Source organism: Taudactylus pleione, unplaced genomic scaffold (assembly GCF_031769625.1).
Source record: "Taudactylus pleione unplaced genomic scaffold, aTauple2 ptg000093l, whole genome shotgun sequence".
Classification (NCBI taxonomy): Eukaryota; Metazoa; Chordata; class Amphibia; order Anura; family Myobatrachidae; genus Taudactylus; species Taudactylus pleione.
Genome location: NW_028284495.1, coordinates 4,614,974 through 4,639,450, shown reverse-complemented (window position 1 = coordinate 4,639,450; position 24,477 = coordinate 4,614,974). Strand labels below are relative to the sequence as shown.

At 41.6% G+C, this 24,477-nt stretch overlaps 1 protein-coding gene across 1 annotated transcript in view; it reads right to left on the bottom strand.

The window, feature by feature from the left end:
• Positions 1-24,477, bottom strand: part of OPRK1 (opioid receptor kappa 1) — a 112,784-nt gene that overhangs the window by 13,358 nt on the left and 74,949 nt on the right. The window contains exon 3 of the mRNA XM_088469755.1: positions 23,750-24,102. Coding sequence (XP_088325881.1) covers positions 23,750-24,102 — 353 coding nt within the window. The remainder of the gene's footprint in view (positions 1-23,749; positions 24,103-24,477) is intronic.

The window sequence follows — 24,477 nt, the reverse complement described above, 5'->3', positions numbered from 1 at the left end:
CAATTACAAAATACACCAGTGCACACTAATACATACTTAAGATTCCTGCAGGGTGGTAATTGGATGAAATCAATTTGTATCACCTGGAAAGGTCCATCAGTCGGTGGAATGTGGGACGGTTCGGTAGGGATTGCTTTCCCTATGTTCTTCCTCAAGCAGGTCAGACAGGACATTGCTATCTTTTCTGCTTGTGAAGAAAAACCTGGTGCGCACCAGTATGCTCTCACCAACTTGCACATACCTTGTTTTCCCAGATGAGTCAGACTGTGTGCTGCCTCAGCCAGGCTGGGGTAATATGCCCTGGGGGCTACTGGTTTACCTTGTCCGTCCCTGAAGAGCCCGGAGAACTCTTGCCCACATCCCTTGGACTTCCAAATGGACTTTTCCTGAATTGAACACAAAGTTTGCATCTCAATTAATTTCAGCATATCAATGGTTTGGAAAGACATAATTTTTTCAGTGGGAGAAAACATTTTTAACCCTGCTGCCCATTTTGCAGCTTCATCGGCTCTGTTGTTGCCCAGTGACACCGGATCATCCTCACATGTATGGGCTTTACATTTAATTACTGCCACCACTTTGGGCAGTTGGATTGCTTCTAAAAGATATTTTATGTGTTGGGAATGTGCAACTGGTGTGTCTGCTGCTGTCATAAAATTTCTCAGACTCCATAGAGCCCCAAAATCATGCACCACCCCGAACGCGTACCTCGAGTCAGTGTAAATGTTAGCTGATTTGCCTGCTGCCAGTTCACACGCTCTAGTTAGTGCTACTAACTCTGCCACCTGAGCTGAGTGAGGAGGACCAAGAGGTTTAGCTTCTATGATGTCTGTGTCATTTATAACAGCATAACCTGTACATAACCTGTGTCTGTTTGTCTATGACAACTCCCATCTGTATAAAAAGTCACATCCACATTCTCTAAAGGTGTGTCGTGTATGTCAGCTCTAGCAGTAAAGGTCTGATTCAGATATTCCATACAATCGTGCGTATCATTATGTCCGCTGAACTCACCTCCCGCCAGCAACTCACCTCCTTCCACCCTTTGTACATCATGTTGTACATATGGTAAATACGTTGCTGGATTCAGAGTGCTGCAACGTTTAACAGTGATGTTTGCGGGTGTGATTAGAGCTAGTTCCCATTTGGTAAACCTAGCCGAAGCGACATGTCTGCTTTGAGCTGAGTTCAACAGAGCAGAAACACCATGGGGAGTGTAGACAATCATATCATGACCCAATACTACGTCGTCACTATTACTCACCAATAAAGAGGTAGCTGCTATACTTCTCAAACAAGTGGGGAGTGGTCTTGCCACATTGTCCAATTGGGCACTGTAGTATGCTACGGGCCTACTGGCATCACCATGTTTTTGTGTAAGGACACCTGCAGCACAACCATCGGCTTCCGTACAATACAAATCAAAACGTTTTTCATTATCAGGTATTCCCAATGCAGGAGCTTTTGTCAGACTATCCTTAAGATTAAGAAAAGCCTGCTCTGTTTTCTCTGTGTGTATGACACAATCGGGCTTTGAGGAAGAGACTAATTCCTGTAAAGGCAAGGCCAAAATAGAAAAACCTGGGATCCACATTCTACAGTATCCACACATTCCCAAGAAGGTATGAAGTTGCTGTTGATTCTGCGGCAGTGTTATGTTCTGTATGGCCTGGATTCTATTATTTGTAAGATGTTGTAACCCCTGGGTTAGGCAGTGTCCCAAATATTTTACTCTGGATTGGCACAGCTGTACTTTGTCCTTAGCCACCTTGTGTCCTGTATGCGAGAGATGAAGCAAAAGTTTAGTATCATTCAAACATGACATAAACGAGTCAGAACATAGCAATAAATTGTCCACGTATTGAATTAGAACAGATCCATTGGCAGGTTGAAAAGATTGTAAACAGTCATTCAATGCCTGGGAGAAGATACTGGGGCTGTCTATGAAACCTTGGGGTAACCATGTCCATGTGTATTGTACACCTCTGTATGTAAATGCGAATAGATACTAACAGTCAGGGTGGAGAGGCACAGAGAAGAAAGCAGAACAGAGGTCAATGACAGTGAAATGGGTTGCATTTGGTGGGATCTGCATCAGGATGACAGCTGGATTTGGCACTACAGTGAATTGGCTCTCTACTACCTTATTAACACCTCTAAGGTCTTGTACCAGCCTATAACCCCTCCCACCACTCTTCTTCACCGGGAATATGGGACTGTTGGCTACACTAGCTGTACAAACTAAAATTCCCTGTTGCAACAATCGCTCAATTATTGGAAAAAACCCTAATTCTACCTTCTGTTTTAGTGGGTACTGGGGAATTTTTGGAGCTTGCCTACCGCTTTTTAAATTTACCATTACAGGGCTTACGTTTGCCATTAATACAGTGTCCTGTCCATCCTTAGTCCAAAGGGAGTCTGGAATTTGGGACAACATTTCATCTACCTGAGATGGATTTTCATTTAAACTTGTAGAGTGATACATTATCCTTTGGGGAGTGTCCAACATATCCCGCACCTCGTGTGCAACTCTCTCTGGGATATCTAAAAATACACCACCAGGGGTGCAATATATAACACATCCCATCTTACATAACAAGTCTCTACCCAACAGGTTAGTAGGAGTCGCAGCAGCCAGAAGGAAAGAATGCCTGGTATGCAATGGTCCAATAGTAACCTCTGTGAACTTTGTTAAAGGATAATGTTCCACTTTACCTTTTACACCCATTGTTGGTACTGTCTCGGTCACCTGTAAATTAACGGGAGATTTTATCACTGACCTGGTCGCCCCTGTGTCTACAAGAAAAGGATATTCAGTACCAGCTACATCAACCATCATGACCGGTTCTTCCCTAGTGCTTCCTGTTAACCTGACTATCTGTAGACTACAGGTATGACCTGACCCCTAGTGTTGGCTACCATTCTCCAGTAAAGCATTTACGGCCACAATTGTGTGTGCAGATGCGAGTGTGTCTGTTGGCTGTGATGTTACCGTCATTCCCTCCAGAGCTTGTATACTGACAGCCATTAGTTTTTCGCTCTGGGTCTCTCTCTTCTTTGAGATGTTTTTATCATGTTCTATGGCAGATTCTATGAGGGTATCTATTGTGACTCCCCTCCAGCCAGGTTGTGAGGTCTGAACCCGAGTCTTTAAATTCTCTTTCAGAGCGTCCATGAGTACCGTGACTATCATTCCTCTGTGGTGAGTGCTATCTTTAATATCTTCTAACCCAGTGTACTGGGTGATAGCCTGCAGAGCCTGGTCGCAATAATCTTCTGCAGATTCACTCTCCTTTTGTTTAATGGTGAAAATTTTGCTCCAGTTAACTACTACCGGAAAATATATACCCAATTGAGTTACAATGCGGGAAATGTTACCTTGGTTTACTTGGCTGTTAAGGGAACGTAACCATCCAATACACAATCCGTGATAAATTTTGTCACGTCGGTATTGTGTGGTAGACAGGTCCTTAACACCACACGCCAATCTTTATTAGTTGGCTCATGAGAACTACCCAAATTTCTCAAAAATCTTTGACATTTGGCTAGTTCCTTTTTGGGATCGGGGAAATCATTTATGATGGAATTTAGTTCTGCTCTTGTCCAGGGACAATGCATTACTACTTCCCTCGAGGGCACTATACCGTTCGCATATGCATTTCCATTCGGAATGGTTATTGTCCGAAAGGTATGCAGACCGGCAGCGCTGCTATCTTTGACCTTGTTACCTGGCTGGGGGTTTAATCTGCTGCTGCTGCGTATGGTATTAACAACTTCCTCTACGGATGCAGAGGGTGTTAGCACTTCCCTTGCTGTTACCAATGAAGATGGCAGCACCACTCGTGATTGTGGTGATGCAGCATCTATCATTTGCACAGCATGGGAAATGGCAGACATTACAATAGGCTCATCATCCAAATCATAAACATTTTCTTTATGGTTGCTTAGGAGAGGGTACAAATTGCTTGTTACATTTTTATGGGTATTTTGGGTAACTGTACTTGCACCTCCATCCACATAAGGTGGGGGTGGTGAGCGCGAACTGCTGGCAATACTATCCACAACGCTACCTTGCTGCATGTGCATGCCATTTTGCGGCTCGCCCGTATTGCAATTTAGCGTCGTGGATGTATTCTCTGGCAATGCGCTCGCAACGCTAGTTTGCGTCGCTTGCACATTTTTAAGCCACGCATCCCCTTCATGCTGCCACAACTTTAATCATTCATAATATTTTACCTTTTTCTCTTGGGAGCGCATCAGACTGATGTGATCCCGGACATCATCTAGTACATTTTTATCAAAACTACCAATTCTGGGAAACGGTCTAACACTTTTCATCGTCATTTTAAACCATACATCACAATACCTTATCGCATAAGTACCGTACTTAGTATGCATAATACGACGGGCCGATCCAAACAGCGCTTCCATTAGCAGCACGTCATTGTCTAACATCTCTATTGTTTGCATGGCCCCCATTCTGAGACAACTCCTATGCTTTTCAATAAAGATTGAAACTGGTGAAAGACAATCAAGATACTTTCACTTACCTGTGGACGATTTAAACGGCAGCGCCCACACACCTGGATAAGATTTGAAAAAGGCAACTTCCACACCCGCATAAGATTTAGTAAGGCAACTTCCACACCTATGGAAGTTTATGTCAGCTACTTCCACGCACCTCTCTACAACAAAGACAACATGTACACCTGCTACTGTGTATAGAACGGTAAGCTGCTTACCGAGCGACTAGCACTTAGCCCTTAAAGGTCATACGGTACCTCTAACTGTAGGGAACAAGTTACCCCTACCAACAAATACTCACTGTTACACACTTTTTCCTGCGCAGAAAAATACACGTTAACCCAGATATTGATAACAAACCTCAACAGCTTTATTTAAACACGTGGCAACACAACCGGAAGTACATATATGCTATTGTGCGACCAGTCACATACACAATGTATGTGACTGGTCGCACAGTAAAGACGCAAAAGTGCATCTTTACTGTGCGCAAAACTGCGATTCAGCCGCGTGCTCAATACTGCGGCACCCCTTTAAACGTTAGGTTCTATCAACAAAGGAAAACAAACTTTTCCTCTCTTGTCCCTGGATTCTAGTCAGCTTCCTTGGCTCACACGAAAATGGGTAGCAATCTCTCAGCACCGAGCGGTTGCAGGTAAACCCTGCATGTGGCCACTCCACCCTTTGGTGAGAAATCGATAACCGTAAGTGCCGTGTGAGCGAGTAAGTGACTTCACGATGAGCCCCCAACTAAGGATACTGCCTTTGAACCTCTATATACGCCTGCCTATACCTTCTAATATCCTACCTATAAACCTCTAAGGATGACGCTAATTTGCGTATGCAGTCATACAGTAAATAAAGACTCCAGACCTAGAATCTGTGGTTCCAAAGCACAAAGTATTATTCAAGTAAAAGTACAGCAGTTACACGCTATGATCCTCATATAATTTTAGCGCAAAGAGATTATGCAGACCCAAGTACAATTATACATACACAGCGCTCTCTGGTCCAGATGTTAGGGATCAGCAAGAAACCCCTCATCAATCAGCATAAAGACTAGCAACCCAGGGTCAGAGCACACATATTTATACCCCCCAGAAATAAACAACACAATAGAGAAGTTTGTTGCTAATACCATTGGTCCTAAAGGAGAGGGCATATGTTACAAGGCATTTAACAGGTTGATTCAAATAGACACAACCCAGCCTCTAACAACTGGGGGTCTCTGGTTTCCTGCCTCATGCAACATCCTAACAGTTGTTCATATAATGTACATTTTGTTGCTTGAAGTCTCTGCGATCCACAAGTTGAGAATGCATGTTGCGATCTCTCCATCGATATTACCGGAATACTGTTGAGAGAGTACGCATCAGTACAATTCCAAACATGGCTTACTTATCACGTATAAAACCTTAGTTACGAAATAACCTTTATTTCATAGCAATTATAGTAAATGTGCATACTTGAATCTTATACCTTATAGCTTATGGAACCTTGTATGTGAATATGTAAGGTGTGAGTATGTGGGGTTTGATGTAAAGACGCTAGTTAACTTGGGGCAGATGCGTGAGCATGGAGCTAATATTCAGCGTTTTCATACAGGGTCTTATGCATTCGCTAATATGCGACTAGTTAACAGCGCAATTGTGCGTATTAATGTGTGTATGAGAAATGGTGCACTTAAATCTCACTTAAACTAAGTGAACACCTAGCAGTGTGGAATACTGAGCCTTATAGTTCCATAACTTGCACATGCCCCAGCAGCCCCCACCCTTTTCAGGCTCCAGAATACTGGTCTGTGTTCTCCCAGGGCCTGTGTGGATGCAAATTAGCACAGCTACAAGACCCAAACCTCAGATAACACTCTTGGCTTTGAAGGTATTTTATTGTAGGAAGCCTGCTAATGTAAGGTGCTACAAACGACCCTCTTGCTGTATTCGAGCAGGGCCACCTGGAGTGAGAGCAGACGTTATGTCTATGAAGCGTGTCTACACAGGCTAGTTGTCACGTGGCCATTTGCTCTGTTTAGCTAATGCAATCCAATTTTGACATACTCAACAGCCATTTCTGAAATATATCCTTTAGGTGAATTATAGTAATATACACACTTTATCCAGAGCACCCAAACTACGTAAAGTCATGAAATGGGCTTTTGATGAATCGCCGTAACTTATGGCGATGGTCACAGATGCAATCGCATGATGCTAATAGTAATATCACCACATGTACTAAAGTGTGAGTTTATCTAAAATGGTGCTTAGGCGGCCATTCACAAAATTCCAGCTTCGACATAGCGCAGTTCTCTGAGCCTGTTAATGTAAAATTCATACCATCACCTAAGCTGTACATCTTCTCAATTAATATGAATAAAGTACTTTTCTATACTCACTTTTTATTCTGTGTTGCTGCATCTGCTCTCTCAGTGTTGTTATTATTCACATGCTGGTGTCTGGGCCCATATTCAATTGGCTGAATCTGTGATGTTAATAGGTGGTAGCAGTGTGTGATGGAGGTCAGTCCACATGGTAGTTAAACTAACCAGGCTTGTAGGCATATGAAGCAGCAGAAAACAGGATGCAGGGTACTGGGTTAATGCAGGTATGCAGTAGGTACACAATACAGGCCTACAACTGGCACAACAGATGCAGCCAGGAACATATGGGGTTAATGAAGGTAGTGTGCAGCATACTGTAGCACAAACCTACATATACACAGCAAGTGGTGTCAGTGACCAATATAATATATTCAGCTATGGTGACACAGTGGAAAAACCAGGGTCTTTACTGTAACATACAGTCTCCATTTAGGAGATGCTCAGTGGTACATCCTCTGCTATGGAGGACAGAGAAGAGAAGACACAATAGTGCATTTTGGCTGGCTGGGACAGAGATTGATCTGTGATGTCAGTACTGGGTCGTGGCAGCTTAAAAGAGGAGACAGCACAGAGCACTCTACTCCAAAATTCCTCCACTTTCCCCCAAGCTACTTTTCATTACATGCTTTCACTAGTGAAAATGAGTCACTCTGCACCCCCAGTGAGAACTTAATTTGTTTTTTATTATAGTTATGCTACAGTATGTGTTGATGTTCAGTTTGTTAACACCAGGGGCTTAACTAGGTATATGAAGGCCCCATAAAAAAAAGTTTGTAAGGACTCCTATGTACCACCCAATGGTGAAAAATGTATGTAACACATGTAACTTTGACAAGGAAGATGGGACCCCCTCAGCTCTGGGCCCCATAGCAACTGCACCCCTTGCACCTATGGTAGTTACGCCCATGGTTAGCACCCCACTGAGCCACACTCCTAATCTTTGTTCTGCCTTTTTCTCACTAGATTTTTAGCTTTCTGCAAGAAGACCCCCTTCCTTCCCTTCTACATTTATGTTGTCTACCTAGTATGTTGTAGTTTATGCATGTTCTCTTCTCTTACTTTGGATCTTTGTGGCAATAAACAATATTAATAATTCAATGATAATAATATAAGTGGAAAGTTTGGAGTTTGGGAGGAAACTATTTTTTTTTATAAAGAAAGGGTCTGATTGGTTTGTGGAGTTGTATGGTTTCTTTAATTGGTTAGTGTAAACCCAGCAAGTATCACAAGATCATATATACCTGAGATTTGTTCCAGGCCCTAAAGCGGTAATACTGGCATGGATTTATTATCCAAAACATGAATAAGCCACATATCAAATCAAATCCTGTTAAATTAAAATATAATATGCAGCTAGTCAACTACATAAACCACTGGCTTCTCAAACACATTTTTATGTATGAACTTCTATTGTTATTATGGACACAATAGAATAATTGTATGATTTCTATTTTGAATAAAATACATACTTTTGTCTCTGTCATTACCAAGGCCATATGTGTAGGACTGACATACTGCACAACTAGTTTTCAAGGTTTGTTGTCAACTATAAAATATGTACAAACTCAGATTCCTGGAATGCTATGAAAGCTATTGGAGGTGAAGTACAACAATCAGCAGGAAATGGAAGCTGGTAGTGAGATCCCATAACTGACATGTTTACTGATAGAGCATTTTTGCTAATTAAGGAGCATTAATTCACAACTTGTAACAAAGATACATTTTGTTCAGCACACTTTCCTAAGGGGGCAATTCACTGCCAGGTGATGTTAGCGCAATGCCCTTGATATGCTATTGGAACGGCTTGTAAACTTCACTCCAACATTACCTCAATATTACATATTATGCCCCCTTATATGGTGCAAAGGAAAATATGTAATATTGGTCAACATCACTCGTACTTCACTTGATGTTATCTGATGTAGCATTGCATTGAATCGTCCCTTAAGAAATGTAATGCACAAGTACCAATAAGCTTTGTTCTAACAAACATATAGGGGTCTCTTTATTAGGCAAATGGTTTAGGTATATTTTCTATTTATAAAAAAGGCAAAGTAATACTGTCCCCATAATTTTCAAAGCTTTACTATTCAGAGCTTGGCCCCAAAAGCTACTGTAACATCATCTGAATATGCCATTTTATTTTGATGGGTGTGTATCACTGAAGAGGGATCTTCTGATCTGACCCGAGCAGGCTTGATGCTTCTCCCATCTCTTATATTGCTAAATGTTACTCCAAATGCGCAGCCTGATGCATAGACACAAAAATTATTTCTTTCCTTTACAGTCTTAGCCGTTGCAGGTTTTTATCAAAGTCACTATCCAGGCAGGTGCTATTTAATAAATAACCAAGTAAAACAAATGTTTTATCTCTTTCATTTGCAATGATAATAAGTAATATTTTAAGGGGAAGAATTGTGAAGCGTCATAAATAACCCCCTAAGGCTAAAGCTGGCAATACACCAGACCAACTTTCCTCCAACCATCCAGCTAGTTGGTTGGTTGGAATGATAATCTGGTAATCGACAATCAATTTGCTCCCACTAGAACTGATCCTGGCTCAGGTCTTCCCGCCAAGTTACATTCTCAAAACGAGGCAAAAAGTAATTTCCAGGAAATCTTGGATCTCACGTGTTCTGGATTGTCCCTTGCGATCAGGCACCATTTTGCACACTAGAATGTATGGATAGGTTGTGTATTGTAGTTGTGCTTCAATAGATGCAATTAGAGATGCCATTAGAGAGAGCTGTAGGTAGATGTAGAGGGTGGAAAGGGTGGAAAAGACTGTAGGCATCTTTGTCACTTTGTATTAGGGATGTGCAGGCTCGGTTCTACTCGGTTCCGTTCGGTTCTTTTTACCAAATCTTATTGGCTATCCAAAACTCGTGACAGCTGAAACCCAATAAGATCCGGTAAAAAGAACCGAACGGAACCGAGTAGAACCGAGCCTGCACATCCCTACTTTGTATGCACTTGTTTGTCAGACACTAGCTAGCAACTGCAATCCAGTGCAATCTGCAAACAGGCTACTGTCATTATGTGTTTGTCAGACACTAGTAGCACCTGCAATTTAGTACAAACTGAGTCTCGTGTATGTTCATTAGAAGTGAACTTGAAGTGAGCTGCACTTACTGTACAATTGTTTTTTTCAGAAGGATATCTATCCACACTGTTACTTGTGTATGAGGGCAAAAACATTGTGATTTCAAGTTTAGCTGTCCAAAAAATACTGTGCTGTATCTGAGTGAACTGCACCCCAAATAATACAAATTTTCTGTTTAAAAATATAAAAAATATATCTCAAGTCTTATATAATTAAAGTTACATTTAATTTATGTGTTTTTTTAGAAGTGTATAATACTACTTTATGTTTGTGATTGTGTCCACATTAGCTGCACTTCAAAATAATAAAAGTGCAAAAAAAGTGCAAAAAATATATTTTTCTGGTGTCAAAAATAATCTAAAATTTTTTATAACTCAATTTAAATCATATTTCAAGAGTGTGTGCTTTTGAGAGGCAGTGTATATTATTGTACTTACAGAGTGTGCTTGTGTCCCCGTCAGCTGCTACCTCAAAATACTGTAATAAAAGTGCAAAAAATATATTTTTTCTGGTGTCAAAAAATCTATTTAAATTATATTTCAAGAGTGTGTGTTTCTAAGAGGCAGTGTATATTACTGTATTTACAGTTGTGTCATCATCAGCTGCAACCCAGAATAATAAAATTGCAAAACAGAATTTTTTTATTGATGTAAAAAAATATTGACTTTTACAAGTAAATTTAAATCATATTTCAGGAGTATGTGCTTTTTAGGGGCATTCTTTTTAGAGGCATTAAATATTAATGTACTTATTGGGTGTGGTTGTGTACCCATCAGCTGCACCTCAAAATAGTAAGTGCAAAGAAGATTTTTTTTTCTGATGTACAAAAAAATCTCGTCTTTCAATAAAAGTGCATGGTAAAGGTAACAGTCCTTTATTGCCCTATCTCTTTGTACATTCACTTGGTGTGGTGGCAGTTAAGTTCAACTATAGTAGTTTTTCTTCTGTCCTGGTATATATCAAAAATAGAACAGGAGCATCCCAGTAGTAGTGCTGGTAGTCATAGAACTTCTTCAACATTTAATTTTAAAGAAGGGGTAAGACGAAGGTTTAAGAAAAAGTACATAAAATCTAAACAATGTTTGACAATCTTTAAGAAAGAAACATCACCTCTAACTAGGGGCATTGGAACAATTTTATGTTGGAGGGGCAAAATAAAATCATTCTTCCCCTTGCCTCCCTACTCCCACCCTCCCTTGCCTCCAACTTTCCTGTTCCATCGGAGCACCATGGGCATGGAAGTGTACTTCTGCCCTCACTTAATGTCACTCCCAGGTCATCTGTAGCTGAAGGGGAAATAGGATTAATGCAGGGACTGGAGCGGTGGCCACAGACGGTCAAGTTTATGGCATTAGGCTGCACAGCCCCTGCACCGCACAGAGGGGCTGTGCCGCCTGTTGCTATAAAACATAGCCCCTGACTGTCCACAGACGGTGCCTTTCAAATGTTTTTTTTGGGGGGAGATGCCGCCACAAATCATTAATGATCAAAGCTAGTCCTGCATCCAATTTGCAAATGCAAGCTGACTCCATCCCTATCAAGGATATCCAAAAATAATCCTTACTTGTTAGGGCTGCTCCTGGGGGTGAATCACAGAAAGGTCATCGCAAAAAGGAATAAAAAAGACTAGTAGTTTCAAACAACAATTGTCTGTGAAACAATCTTGTGCAAAAACAACAAGTATGATAACCATCAGCCTCTGGAACAGTGGATCACTGCAGCCATGACAGCTATGTTAGCATTAGATCTGTGTCCAATAACCATTATTATTGCATCTGGTTTTAGACTATTAGTTGTGGTCATGCTTCCCTGCTACAAGATTCAATCCCGATTCTAATATACCAGAACAGCAATTACTCACTTGTAAACCAGCAAAACCAAAACCAGCACTGGATTATTTCTATGAGGATGTAATGCCACAACTGGGGTACCTTGACCGCTAGTCATCCCAGGTCGGGGATCCCTTGGGAGGTGGGGACCCCTCTCCAGGACACCCAGGCCTGGATTGATAGCTATTAACTATTAACACCTCAACCATGACTCAAGCAGATACAGTAAGCAACAATAGAATGGTGGAAAATTACTTTATTGATAATGTACAATTTAGCATCTCACACAGGAGCCCCTTGTACAGTAGCTATGGTGTACTTAAGTGGCTCACTCTCCAGTATGTACTCGGAAAAAGTGTTTAGCAAAGCCAGGAACCTTGTGAGCAATTGGCCAAGAAGACTACTTCGAAAAATTAAAAAAAAACTGATGTTTATCAAAAAGAACTACAAATTCTATGAGGAAGACCTTTGCCACCAAATACAACAAACAGATTGAAATTATGGGTTTCAGTAGGGATGAACAAATATTGTGTAAAGATGATATTAACAAGTGATGAGGGTGATGATGAGGATGATAATTACATCTTTCAACTGTGATGTTGATTAGCAATTCTGTTAGCTACCTTAAGCCCTTTGGTAGCTTGGTTTTATCCAAACTACCAATATGTTTTCTTTTGTGGGAGCCTAAACAAGCCAAGCACTTTAGCCACAAAAGTGGCAGCCCCTGTTGCTGAACAGTTTGGTTTGTTAATGTCCTTTTTAACATACAATATAAGGGTTGGTGGAAGGACACTTCCATCGTCCCCACTTTTCATTATGGGCTCTACAAAGATTGTGTGTTTAATAGGCAGTATACTGTAGATATATTCCCCCTAACTGACTATGACGAGTACAGATCATCCAAGTTGCTCATTTCAGCTTTTCCTCCTTCAGTAGATGTTGAAGTATCAGCTCCAGCTTCTCAATTTTCTTCTAGAGGTCATGGCAACTTGTCACAGGCATTGATGTTCTGAACTGTTGCAAGACAATTTATCACCTGCTTCTCATCCAGGTGTATAGGCCCTGTTTCTTGTAGATTCTCCACAGATACATCCTCCTTTTCATCCTTTATTGTGTATTTGACAGACAGCATATATTTTACTGTACTTTACTGCAATGGGGGTTTTGGCCCTGAATCAAAATTATATTAATGCAAAGCAAAATTCTGATTACATGAAGACAAGGTCACAAGTCTCCATGCGATTATCACCAATATGCTCCCATACAATGAATGTGAATAGTGATGGTGACAGTATGAATACTAAAATAGAGAAGTCAGCAGATTATTTCAGCCAACCCAAATTTATGGAAATACTAATAGGTATATCCTGTTAAGGAGACTCTCTTTTATTTGATTGGGCCTGTGATTTGCTGGTTGTAAAGTTTGTTTTTAACTTGTCAATTAATTATCAATTTCTACTTTCTACAATTATAAATTTCTATTGGCATGAGGCCTGTGATTTGGTAATATAATATATTTTTTTAATTTACTACTAGGATTTTACTTTTAAACTATTAGTTCTAGATAAATAAACACAGTCTCTAGGGTCATATTGTTTATTAAACTGTCATTCTGTCTGCCTGTTGTACCACTATGTTTCATATATGGGCTACATATATTCTTTTAAACTGCCATGTGTTTGTGCTGCTGCTCTGTTTCTTAGTCTAACCAGCCAGCTTGCTGTGAGCTGTGAGGTGGTCTAAGTTGACTATAAATGACTGGAAATAAATCTTATTGATGTTAATAATAATGAAGGAACAAAACTGGTCCAATTTACATGATTGTAGCTGTTTTTATAAATTGTTAAATGAATCCAAAAACAAAATATTTGATGGTGGTTTTGCCAAAACTAAAACCAAAACAGAGAGGTCTGCTCACATCTCTATCACAGAGTTCTAATACAGTATTCAATTATAAGCTCAGTAAAATAGTAGAAATATTTTTTTCAAGATTTGGTTAACAAACTGGTTTAGTTAGCCAAATAAATCATCAATACTCCTTTAGGGGGAAAAATACAAATGTCTGCTATTTTGTATACTTCTCAATCAGTCATAAATTACTGTTGACTATTACCTCTAAATTGTATGCAGTTTAACCCTAACTGCTTGAGGTTAGGGCACACTACCTAGGCTAAAGATAAAAAAAAATGATGAAAAAAATAAAAAATCTTGTCACCCCCAACTTCTGTGCTGCTCCACACATAGGGGTTGTCAAAATCCGTTCTCATAATCCTGTCTTGGTCCCTGTGCCATTATGTGACATTTCCATCCTGGTGTATACCATCTATGAGGAGGTCTTATATCAGACCACTCTTATTGCAAACCTCCTGTACCAGCAGAGAGCAGGTATTGGGTCCTCATCTAAGCAATCCAGAGTCTCCAGTTCTCACAGGATTCAATTCATCATTAATTCATTTCTACAAAAGCACTGTAAAAATTACAATTGTCACTTACTTTTGTAGAAATTAAGGATCAGGGCTATTAATTATAAAGGTAATAAAGGTATTGCAAGAGATATCACTGATATCTCCTGCTTACCTTTCAGCCCCAATCTTCCCCACTGTCCTCAAACACTGGTATGGGGACCAAAATTCATCAAGCTCCAAAAATATAATATTTTAGTAGTTTGGAAGTAGGTGTATTTGCCATCTTCAAATGGCATTTGCTCCCACACCCCCACTCCTTTCCTGCAAAGAGGGATCCAAAATGCCCCTGTGGACCTTCTGCAAGATGCAGGGGCTTGTGCACCTGCGTGAAGCCCAGTTCAAGCTGCCACACTACCACTGCTGATTTGGACACAGCAGTGCTAAGTTACACTGCTACGAAAGTAGCAGTGAAGGGGATTGCAAAGAATGTTCATTTCAGATTAGCTGTCTCTTCACCGGAGCAATGTTGAATTGCTACTGTGAATTTTGTATTCAGTTGGATACTTATTTATTCAGGCCCCTGTTAATTAGCATGATGAATGGACCCCATAAAGATGCCTGGCACATGTGTAGCACTAAGCCCCCCCTGGTACATTTGGCCAGTGCGTAATAGTGGTACAATTATTTTATTATTATATTAAGGCAGTACAAATTCTTAGGGGTCTATTTAATAAAGTAAAAAAGAGATAGCCTAAAATTTGGCAACTCTATATTTAGTATGCTGAATAGTGTTGAGAAATCACAGATTTTTCAACATTTTTTGTTTCTCCCTCCACAGTTCAGCAGCCCCCATCTGTTTCAATGGGACCTTTGCAGATTTCATATTTATAAAGTTGAGAAAAGCTCTGCTTCACTCATCTTTTGTAGAAAACATAACACCATCTCTGGATGGCATCATGTGTATAATTAGTAGAGATGAGCGGGTCCGGTTCCCTGAGAACTGAACCAACCCGAGCTTGCAGATCCGAGGTGAGATCCGATTCCCGCTTGGGTTTTACCACCTTATTCGTATCTCAAAGCGAAGCAGAATTTCATCATCCTGCTTTGTCAGATTCTCACGGGTTTTGGATTGTATAAAAGTCCCTCCCTCATGGTGATCGGCGCCATTTGCTTGCTGAGTCCTGGGCTGTGCTTCATCCAAGAGGGGCTGTTGTTCCATCCAGGCCAGGACTGCTGTGTATGTCCAAGGGCTGCTGAGGGTCTGCTGTGTCCATCCAGGGGTTGCTGTGTCCATCAAGGCCAGGGGCTTCTGTGTCTATCAAGGGTCTGCTGTGTCCATTCAGTGGTTGTTGTGTCCATCTAGGGCAGGGGATGCTGTGTCCAACCAGGGGTGCTCTGTCCATCCAATGGTGCCCAGTGTATAAAAAAAGAAAAGCTAATAAATAATAAAAAAATAATATATTATATATTTTTTTTGTACTGTACCCCAGTGTACTATATTTATTATAATTTTTTTTACTGTGACGCTGCCTGTCAGACCTCAGTATAATATTCATTCACGTTTTGTTTGTGACACTGTAAGTGGAAAACGCAGTGTATTCATAAAAATATTGTCACACTGTTAGTGGAAATGCAGTGTATTCATAAAAAATATTGTTACACTGTGTGTGGAAACTGCAGTGTATTCGTAAAAATATTGTGACACTTTTAGTGGAAAAGCAGTGTATTTGTAAAAAATATTGTGGCACTAAGTGGATATGCAGTGTATTTGTAAAAAAAATTGTCACATTGTAAGTGGAAAACAGTTTATTCATAAAAAATATTGTGACACTAAGTGGAAATGCAGTGTATTCGTAAAAAGTATTGTCACACTGTAAGTGGTAGCACAGTGTGTTATTCTTTTCTTTTTCATAAAAATATCTTGTGACACTAAGTGGAAACTTCACAATTTTACAATTTAATAATACAAAGTTAACGATAAAAAAATGTAACTTCTTTCCTCAATCATGATTAAATGATTAGTCTACACATCAACTACAAGACCACAACAAAGTGCTAAATAATGTGCATAATATATTAAACATAATGACATCACGAACGCCTCAGAATAAATGGAATAAAGCAGCTAAAACTGCGTTCTCTGATTATAGTGTCCCTACTACCTATCCATGGCCCCTCTACCTGAATTTCAGCAAGTCAGAGGGGCAACTCCATGCAACCGTATTCCAGAGTGCAGCTGCTCCTCCTGTAGCCCAGGTCAGAAAATGTGTAGGGGTTGTGGTGATATGGACAAAAATGGAGCTCACATCCACTAACGTGGACAATGAATCCCCAATCTAACAGGGAGTGCAACTGTAATTTATACACAACATAGGATGGGATGACGATATAGACAAGGTTGCTGATATAATCAGTGGTGATGTATACATCATCTTCTTCACACAATATTAATTTGTCCCCAATGGAATCCACCATTACAGATGCCTCTGTAATTTTTGCACGTAAAGTAGAATTTGTAGTTCATTTTGATGGACATCATCTTCTCCACATTTTGGGGAAGTAGTCCCATAGGCCGATCACTGACAAGGTTCCTGGCTGTGCTGAAAACTCTTTCTGAGTACACACTTAAGGGCGGGCAGCTCAAGTAAAGCAAAGCCAGTTGGTGCAAGGCCCTCCAAATTACCTTTTTTTCCTGCCAGTAGTCAAATGTACTGTCTGACAAACCTAATTGAATGCTATCATTAAAAATGTTTAAATAGTCCTCAACCATTCTGTAAATGGTGACCGTATCAGATGGAGTCACGTTAGAGGTGTCATTAATTGTAGACAATTCTGACCCGACCAGATATCAAAACTTAGTTGTGTTGACTCAACTGCATCACCAGTGGGTGTTTTGAAAATTTAGTTTTTTCTCAGCAGATGCACTTGCTGGTGAAACTTAAGGAGCAGTCATCGCTACATCACGTGCCACTTGAACTGACAATTTGCTTATCAACAGCACTTTACATCTCTTCAGATCTGTGTCAATTGGGATGAAGAAACAATGTCTTCATCCCTTCAGGGATGAAAATCCACTCCCAGAAGCAGCATTGGCACTCAAGGATTCTCAAGAAAGACACAACGTAAGACTTAAACCTTAAATCTGAAATCTTGCATTTGCTCTGTTCCACTTGTCCATCTGTGCTGGTTAAGTGGACAGTGGGCACAATGGCAGTTTGAAGACCACTAACTAATTATGTTTTTTTTAATGTCCCTGTACAAGTTGGGGACATCAAAAAAGTGGAATCTTTGCAAAGGATTATTTAACAGTCAATTGTTTTGGAAAGCACTCTTTCTGGTACCCTTCTGGGATGAAAATCCACTCCTAGCAGCAGGCATGGTGCTCAAGGATTCTTCTGGGGCAAAGACTGATGTGAATGAGTAAATTAGTTTTTGTAAATGCCTCCCCTCCTCCCCTCCCCCTTTCCCTCATAAATTTACTTCAGAATAAAAAATGGAATTAAATTTGCTACCAATCAACCCTTCCTGCCCCTGCTTTCAACTACATACATACTCCAGTTCCCTCAGGCCTCTTGAATAATAAAAACATTTGTTTCCTGATATGCCATATTGGAAGTTGAACTGCAACGTGTTTGTGCTGCCCACTGCTGCCGCTTTGCTTACTCAGCCAACTAGCTTGGTACAAATGTTTGGCCTAAAATGGATGAAAACAATATTGTGAGCTGTGAGGTGGTCAAAATTGACTGGAAACAAGAGGAAATAAATGTTATTGAGGTTAATAATACTGTAGGAACAAATATAGGCCCAAATTATGTGATATTAGCTGTTTTTATGATTTTTTTTAGAAAAAATACAGATCCAAAACTGAAAACAAAAAACAAAACATGCAAGGGCGTTTTTTGGCAAAACCAATCCAGATCCAAAACAAGAGGAGATACAGATCCAAAACACGGGGGTTGGCACTCATCTCTAATAATTAGTGTCCAGAGAAAAGTGTTCTCTTTTTTCTCTACCCCAGTGCAGTGCTCCCTCAGCTCCTCTACACAGTCATTCAGGCAAATTTTACATGTTGTTCCAGTACTTATAACATGATTGCACTGTTGCACAGTGGCAGATCCAAGTGGTGGGAGGTTGCAATCTCCCCCCATAACACACCTGTCCCCTCACCATGTTCACTTTGGGCAGTTTAAACCTTCTTTTACTTCCAGGTACTGAGTTCTCAGCTAAGTGTGTTATGGGGGCAATCACCTTGATCGCCCTCACCCCCTTGCCTGGATTTGCCACAGTTTTCTGCTTGTCTGAGGCTCCAATCCTTGTCCTATCCTGAGATGTGGAGGAGGAGACAGAAGTGCTGACATCACTGGCCCTGCCTTGGAGAGTGATAAAGTGGAGAGAGATAAAGTAGCACCCAATCAGCTTCTCACTGTCAAAGGCTTTGTTTGAAAAAAGACAGTTAGGAGCCGTTTGGCTGGTAGTTTATCTCTGTCCACTTTATCACTTTCCAAGGCTTACTAATTTGCGAAAGACAGCAATATTAATACATAGCAGTGCACATTTCATTTATCTTTTCACCGGGACAGGTCTATTTTGTTTGTCTATTCCAGAAGGGCCTTTATATATAAATATGGAGATGTTAGGTATGCAATGTACAGTACTGTATGCTGAAAAATGCTAATAATTATCCATCTACAAATACATTTTGTACTAAATAGACAACCTAAAAACTTTTAGCGCTAAATCTTGAGGTAGTATGCACTTTTTTCTACCGTATGTGCATGCTGAAACTTGTGGTGCCATAGGAATGAGCATTATGAATGAACATTTTAATCTTGATTCCTACTACTGTAGCTTGGAATACAAGGATGGGGCTCTAGGCATTGTGCCGGGCATCTCTAGGCACAGGGGCTCAACGTTTCTCCACCATCTCCTACGAGAATTTCCCTACTAGCGTACCTGGCTCATGGCTGAGTTACACGGTGTTACTGAAGATGGTGGGAGGGATTTATTTTATTATAGATTCTGGCAGACAAGATAGCCCAAATAGCCTTTCACAAACAACTCTTTTTTCCTGTGGAATGTCTGGCGATTTGTCATACAAAAACTTCATAGATTTCACATATTGTATTGTTACAGTGCAAAACTCGGGACAGGGATATCTAGGGGCCTGATTCAGAGGTGGACTCTAACTGAATGGAATGCCGATATTGGTTCAGTTCAGCAATTATTTGTTACTAATTATGTGCAAGTGAATCAGAAAATCCATATGGTGCATGCGTATCACATAGTGGTACGCACCGGTCCTGTTGTGATCGGGAGAGCTGGTAACAGAACTTGAGAGGCAAAATGATGGGTGTTGCTGAGCAGTGTCTGAGAGGCCTAAAGTGAATGTAAAAATATCTGCCACACGAGCGTGTTATGAAAGTGTTGTGAGTGTGTCAGTGGACGCAAGCTGTAGTCTCAGATGTACAGGTGATTCCACAGAGGCCATGTTCAGACAGAGACACTGCACCTGACATAGACAGGTGCTAGTGTTGATGGTAGATGTGATGGTGCACCGATGGTGGACTGTGTCATTATGAGACTCTCATCCTACCAGCAGTGCTACTGTGTACAGGGATTCAGAAAATGGGTGTCTCAGTGCTTGCACCCTCCAATGCCAGGGCCGTAACTAGGGAAGTGCGACCAGTGCCATGGCACAGGGCACCGCAGGGCAGGAGGCACTGTTTGTGCCTGTCAATTTTCCTGTTTATTATCATTCTCACTTGTAGCTGCCTCTTCTTTTATCCCCAGCATCTCCTGGCCTCTCCTATCTCTTCCCTGGCCCTTCCCCATGAGGCCATGGCCACTTTTCCGGTGCACTATCTTATGTCCCTGTTTAAAAAATGGGGGTGGGGGGGTGCCAATGCTCTCTCTGGCACAGGGCACTAAAAAGTCTAGTTACAGCTCTGTCCAGTGCTCAATATTTCACAAAAGGAGGGCTGAAACTAACATATGCATATTACCCACACCCGCAACATTGACAACTAGAGCGGACCCAGCTGTGTCCATCTCTGAATCAGACCCCAAATGTGGCAATTTGCAAACCAGCATATTTGAGGGATTTGATTTTTGCAGAACCAACATCTTTAAAAGCGCACTTTAATAAATTTCCCCTGGTGCTGGAAAGTGTTGGGTACATCAGTAAACTTTTTCTGTCCACAACTACCTGAATAAAATGCAATATTGCAATAAATACAACTCAGATGAAACATTTATGGATGATTTTAAAAAGGCAAAATATCTTATCCTGATTTGTAAAGTACAAATTATGACAAAACACTCTTCGCTTTTTTTGGCACCAATAAATTATCACATATTGATTAACTGAAATTTGAATCTCAATATAAGAGCAGGGGGAAGAAAACTAATTAAAGTGAATACAAAACAGAATCAATATTAAGATGCAGAAGCGAAGCAAAGATTTTCCCAAGAGGGCTTGAAAACTGCTTCAGCTTTATTTGCATTCACAGTTAAATTGTGACAAACAACTGCAGTTTTATCATCATTGCATGAGAGCACCTAGAATACTTCACAAACCTGCTAACAAAAAAATAAGCAAGTCTTAAGAGATATTATCCTGTGTATGAAATTGGTAAAAAGAATGATTATGTACAGTAGATGTTTAAACTATAACATTTTATTTATTTAAGGTTGCAAATGTGAACTCAGGGCTGGTTTTCCATCAGAAATTCCACAAACAGTCTCGTTGAATAGAAAACAGTATTCCTGGTCAACACACGCTGTATTTATGGACCACAACATGTTGAAGCGAAGAAGCCTAAATCAAGAAGCTAAGAAAAAAAGGCAAGGCTGGGGTAATTTGCAGAGAGCCTGTGGAATTTGTAGTGGCTGAGCTGGGCAGCACCCCCACTCAACTTGCACGGAATTGGTATGATTTACCACCGGAACCCTGGCCAGCGGTTCAAATCCCGACAGCGGCAGCCCGACAAGGATGGAAATCCCGATCGTCCCCATGTAAGTAATCACTAACCTATTCTACCCCCTAACCCTAACCCTCCCTTAGGGGTGCCTAACCCTAACCTTCCTCCCAGTGCCTAACCCTAATCCCTCCTCTAAGTGCCTAAACCTAACCCCCCCTTCCCCGCCGCCTAAACCTAAGTCTCCCGGGGGGGTGCCTAACCCTAAGTCCCCCCCGGGGGTGCCTAACTGAACCCCCCTTACCCTAGCCTAACCCTAACCTCACAGGGGTGTGCCTAACCCTAAATTCCCCCCGGCATCCCAAAACCTAACCCTCCCCCCCTGCGGCTGTCCGCGCTCGGCGTCCGGCATCACTTTGATCGGGATGCCAGGTGACGGTCTCCCGGCGTCAGTAAAATTACAGTCGTCTAGATTTAGATGCCTGTCATTTAACCCTCCCTGGGATTAAGCAGTTGGGAAGCCAGCTGTCGGGATTAGGTCCACCGGCTTCCCGACTGCATACCACTGGCACCCCTGGCAAATAACATTCTGGTTAACCATTACTTACAGTCCAGGTCAGCAAGCTAGATTAGTATAAGTTGATCAGTACGGAAAACTTCATAACGCATTTTATTACTGTGTTTGTTGTAAGGAGTTGCTGAATATTCTGGCACTATATAAATAAATGGTAATAAATAAGTAATGACTGCATTTAACTTCATATGCACATGCATATATGATGCATGTTCTGCCTAGTTAATGTTTTCGTGACAGACTTCCAAGAGCTGAACATAAACAGCTTAAGCTGGGTACACATTATGTTGCATGATATATCGTTACAACGCAGATTGGAACTATATATCACGTGGATTGTAGGGTATATGCCTGATCGTGCATGCCGGTGTGATATTCATTGCATCATCCCATCTGCTTGCTGCACAGATGTGGTGAACGAAGCCATGCTGCTACATGCAGGATGTAATGACACATTGTGCAGTCATACACTGCATCATACAGTGAGTACAGACGGTGCAACTTCTGCTGCACCTGCGCACACGCTGCTGCCAAAAAAAAGGGCAGACGGGGGAGCTGCTGGCTCCTCCCACAAGCCTTTGCATTGCCTGTCAGTCACCACTGATAGCTCCTCCGTCCAACCCCTCTGTGGCCTGGCTTGACTCCCTTCTTCCAGGACAGCAGCTGACACAGTGACACCGCAGCCGAAACAAGCAGCGGAGCTGCAAGTAAGTGGTGGCAGCAAAGGGGGGGATGGGGGGGCAAGGTTGAGACAAACACAGGGGCTGGTGGGAATGAGACTGACAAACATTGGGGCTGGGGTACACAGGGGCAGCTGAGACACACGGGCTGGTGTCAATGAGGCTGACACACATTGGGGCTAGGGCACACAGGGCCTGAGACACACAGGTGCTGGTGGGAATGAGGCTGAGACACATTGGGGCTAAGGCACACAGGGGCTGAGACACACAGGGGCTGGGGGGAATGAGGCTGACACACACTGGGCCTGAGACACACCGGAGCTGAGACACAAACTGGGGATTGAATTGGGGAGAATGGGGCTGACACACTGGGGCTGAGACACACACTGGGGCTGGGGAATGGGGTTTAGACACACATTGGAGCTGGGGAATGGGGTTGAGACACACTGGGGCTGAGGAATGAGGCTGACACATACTGGGGCTGGGGGAATGAGGCTGAGAGCTACAGGTGGGCCTAGGTATGGAGAGATGTAGGGGGTCCTTGAGAGAGACATGGAGGCCTGGAGATGGAGAGACACAAGTACCCTGGAGAACCACAAGGGACCAGGAGAACCACAGGGGGCCTGATGATGGAGAAACATAAGGGGTTCTGGAGTAACACAGGGGCCTGGAAATACACAGAAATTGTTTGATCAGGGAAATTCACATTTTGCCCTGCACAAACACTTCTGTTACTATACATTATCTGGTTATGATAATGACATTGGTTATATTTCTATATAAGCAGGCATCTTCCAGACAGTGTGATCTATATGAATAGTGAATGCCAGCTGAAGACGCTGCCCAGTAAGGCTCAAATTCCTCAGAGGTTCCCCGTTACAGAAAAACCGCCATATAGGTAAGAAAAAATGACTTCCAAACTGACTGTCCTATACCTAGTGCAGAGGGATGGGGGTCTCCAAAAAGAGTGTATCATTCACCAAGATATCTGTTGCTGACCCTGCTCCCCTCAGTGACTTTCAAAAGCCCCTCCAGGCCCTAAGGGAAGGGAGTAACCTGCCCTCCTCCACAGACCCCGACCCCTCAACAGACCCGCACCCATAAGGGCTGCTTCCAGAAATTTCCCGGGCTGGTTTTCCATCCCAATCTGTAGATAGATAGATAGATAGATAGATAGATAGATAGATAGATAGATAGATAGATAGATAGATAGATAGATAGAGACTCATTTGTTGTACATAAGATAAATATATTTAACGTGCTATAATTAACATTGACATCCAGTATTTATGTATACAAAAGGTATATATTTGGAAAAAGAAAACAGTAATTGTACTCACCATCACTCATTTTGGTGCCTCCAAGCACAATGGCTGATATTCCAACAGAGGAGGACAGCATCCAGATACACACATTGATGACTTTTGCTTTTAATGGTGTTCGGAAATCCAACGCTTTGACAGGGTGACAGACCGCAATATATCGGTCAACACTCATCATAGTTAAAGTAAATATACTGGTAAACATGTTATAATAGTCAATTGAGATAACTATCTTACAAAGAATATCTCCAAAAGGCCAGGAGTTCATTAAGAATTCAGTGCTTTGAAAAGGCATTGTGGTTGTCACTAGAGCATCGGCCAATGCCAGGTTAAATATATAAATGTTGGTTGCAGTCTTCATTTTTGTGTATCTGTTGGGGAAAAACATAGTGTATGAAACACATGGAAACCAAAATATTTTGAAACATGTTATTGATTTAGCATAGATCTATGGGCCTGATTCAGGCCGCTCGTTCGCTCCGAGCGATGTTCGCACATCTGCGCATGCGTATGGGTCGTAATGCGCATGTGCCAACCAGTCAGTGCGGTCGGAAAACGTGTGTTCGCAAAATTGCGAGTGCCTGCTAATTTGAGTGACAGGATGAGGCGTTTGTGGGTGGTAACAGGGGAAGGTGCTTGAAAACGGGGAGTGGAGATCCGAACGCAGGCGTGCCAAACGGTCAAAACGGGCGTTTTAAGGGTGTTCATAATTAACAAAGCAGCGTCATCGACCACGTCACTTGGTT